Raw genomic sequence first — 2,464 nt, 5'->3', positions numbered from 1 at the left:
TATTCACTAGTGTAACTTAAGGTCGACAGTAATTCGGAGAGAAGCCGATACGATTCGCGCGTTCAGGCCAACACAAACCAAGAACAGACCACAATGCGATCATTTGAATGTCACTTTCATGCGCGATTTGGAAAAATAGAAACGAGTTTGATCAAATGTACTCAACAGTGAACAGGACGGCTTGGGTGTATTCACTAGCGTACAACAAGGTCGACAGATGTTCGGAAAGAAGTATATGGGATTCGCAAAGTCAAACCAAAACTAACTAATATTAGGCTACAATACGATACTTCATATCTCCCATTCGAGTGCAATTTTCCAGCACGCAAACGAGTTCCGTTAAATCTACTCAACTGTGCCCATGGTCGTCAGGAAAATATTCGCTACCTTTACTCAAGGTCAACGGTCATTCGCAAGGACGTCAATCCAATTTGCTCAGTCAAGCCAAAAGTGACCAGAATACGGCCGCAAAACGATGCTTCAAACCTCAAATGTGAGTGCAATTTGCCATTATGAAAAAGTTTAGTTAAATCTACTCAATTGCGTCAACGGAGGCCGGCAATGATTCACAAGCCTAACTCAAGGTCAACAGACATTCGGAGCGACGTCAATGAGACCTGCTCAATCAAACCAATATCAAACAGGAAAAGGCCCCATTGCGATCCTTCAACACTCACATTCGAGTGCAATTTGCAAGCCTGCAAACAAATTAAGCTATACCTACCCAACTGTGCCCATGGTAGTCAAAAAAGTGGTCACTAGCCTGATTCAAGGTCAACTGCCTACCTTTATTCTTTCGTCACTAGCACTCCGCTTCCACTATTCTTTGCATTGCGTTGAATTAAAACTATTAAGTTTTGTTTATCAAGTCAATTAGTTTGAATGGATGTGCTAAAAGTTGCCACAAGAGGTTCTGGAGGAACTTTTGTGGGAAGAATGTGTGTCACATATACGTGACGCCAGACGAACACACCTCAAACTGCAGCAATGGTAGGTCAGTCAAAAGAGAGGCACATTTCGTGAGTGTTAAGTGATTAATAAACTGCCCGGGAAGTTATCTGTTTGGTCTTGCAACTATTCGGCAAAAGTATTCGCACTAATTATGCCTTGTGGTGAGTCACAACGATTTCAAAACTGCAAAAACCAGCTGCGAGTCCAGTCCACGGAGATGTCAAAGGGTTTCAAGGTTCCAACTACTACTCACGCATTCAACATCAACAATAAGGCGCATTTGAGACGCACACAGAAACCCCTCGATGGATACCGTTGTTTAGAGAGAGCTCTTCAATTGGTGAGTGACCAGATTCCACAAATCAAGGCATGATTAAAGTCACGACGAATAATATTTCCAGCACCACTGGTACCATTCTATGGAGAATATTTACGTCGTCATTAGGACAAGAAGAGCTCAATCACATGACTACAATATGGCTTTAAAAGACTCGGTGATACAAGAGACAACTAAGCAACTCATAGCACGAAGAAATACACCCTTTCAACATACCACGTAAAGTGATGCAATGGAAGACGGGGAGACAAATTAAGGCTCTGCTAGTCTACACGTTGAAAACTTGATCAGCTTATTTTAAATGGATAAAACATATTCTTGCAGGGGGGAAGCAATCCATATAAAGTGAGCAGATTTCCATGAACGACCCAAAACGCGAGTTAATAAGACAATCAGACTAAACGCATCCGCGAGTCATTGACAGCCCACCTTCTAGGGGACGCCAATCTTCTCAAGGAAGAGGTCGTGCAATTGTTGTCTGACGGCGTAGAGACTGACGAAAGGCTCCGTGATTATGCGGCCCCGGGCACGGCGAACCCAGTGCCGACGCAGCTCATCGCCGGAGATGGACTCCTTCACATTTGTACTTTGAGAATAACTGTTACCATTGAAGAGCTATCGTTACACAAATGCGCTTATTTATGTTTGATACAAGGCTGGATAAACTAATCAACTAAACGCTCCAAAAATAATGATCTAAGCAACAAGAAATGTAGTAGGTCTTGGGGAGGGGAATTGGAAATATGGAAGACGATCACTAATTAGCATCCCTGCAATTGGCAAACATAACGGCTAAAAGTGAGTTGTCTCACTCATTCGCACATTCGAGTCATATTTTCTGCAAAATTTTCCATGCAGTTATGCGTGGCGATAAGCAGACTTGAGGAACCGCAGTGAACAAGCAGCGAAAAACAACAGAGCATACGGAGACAAAATTACACTCACGTAAATGGACCCAAAAAATAATGCATTGTACAGCAATTCTGCCACTTTAAAATCACTACGAGCTGGCTAGAATGTCTACGAGTACTTGTCTGAGGGTAGAAAAGGAATACAATCAATGCGAAAAAGAAAAGAAGATTGCTCACAGAAGTGAAAGCCGACTCAGCCGAGTCCTAAACGGTGACCAGTGCATTCTCAGCCACTGGCTGCAGAAATCCTTGATAGAGGAAGCCC

At 43.0% G+C, this 2,464-nt stretch overlaps 1 protein-coding gene across 1 annotated transcript in view; it reads right to left on the bottom strand. All coding sequences in view use genetic code 11, as the record gives it.

Moving 5' to 3' along the window:
• The window catches only part of EGR_10823 (hypothetical protein), a gene marked incomplete at both ends in the record, with an annotated part of 4,288 nt that extends 1,865 nt beyond the window's left edge, over positions 1–2,423 (bottom strand). Inside the window, one exon of the mRNA XM_024500072.1 lies at positions 2,377–2,423. Within this exon, the coding sequence (XP_024345518.1) occupies positions 2,377–2,423 (47 nt within the window). The remainder of the gene's footprint in view (positions 1–2,376) is intronic.
• Positions 2,424–2,464: the final 41 nt, after the last annotated feature.

The sequence above is a fragment of the Echinococcus granulosus genome, assembly GCF_000524195.1.
Source record: "Echinococcus granulosus chromosome Unknown EG_S00276, whole genome shotgun sequence".
Lineage (NCBI taxonomy): Eukaryota > Metazoa > Platyhelminthes > Cestoda > Cyclophyllidea > Taeniidae > Echinococcus > Echinococcus granulosus.
The sequence above is the reverse complement of the archived record's forward strand: the minus strand, read 5'-3'. Positions and strand labels throughout refer to the sequence as shown.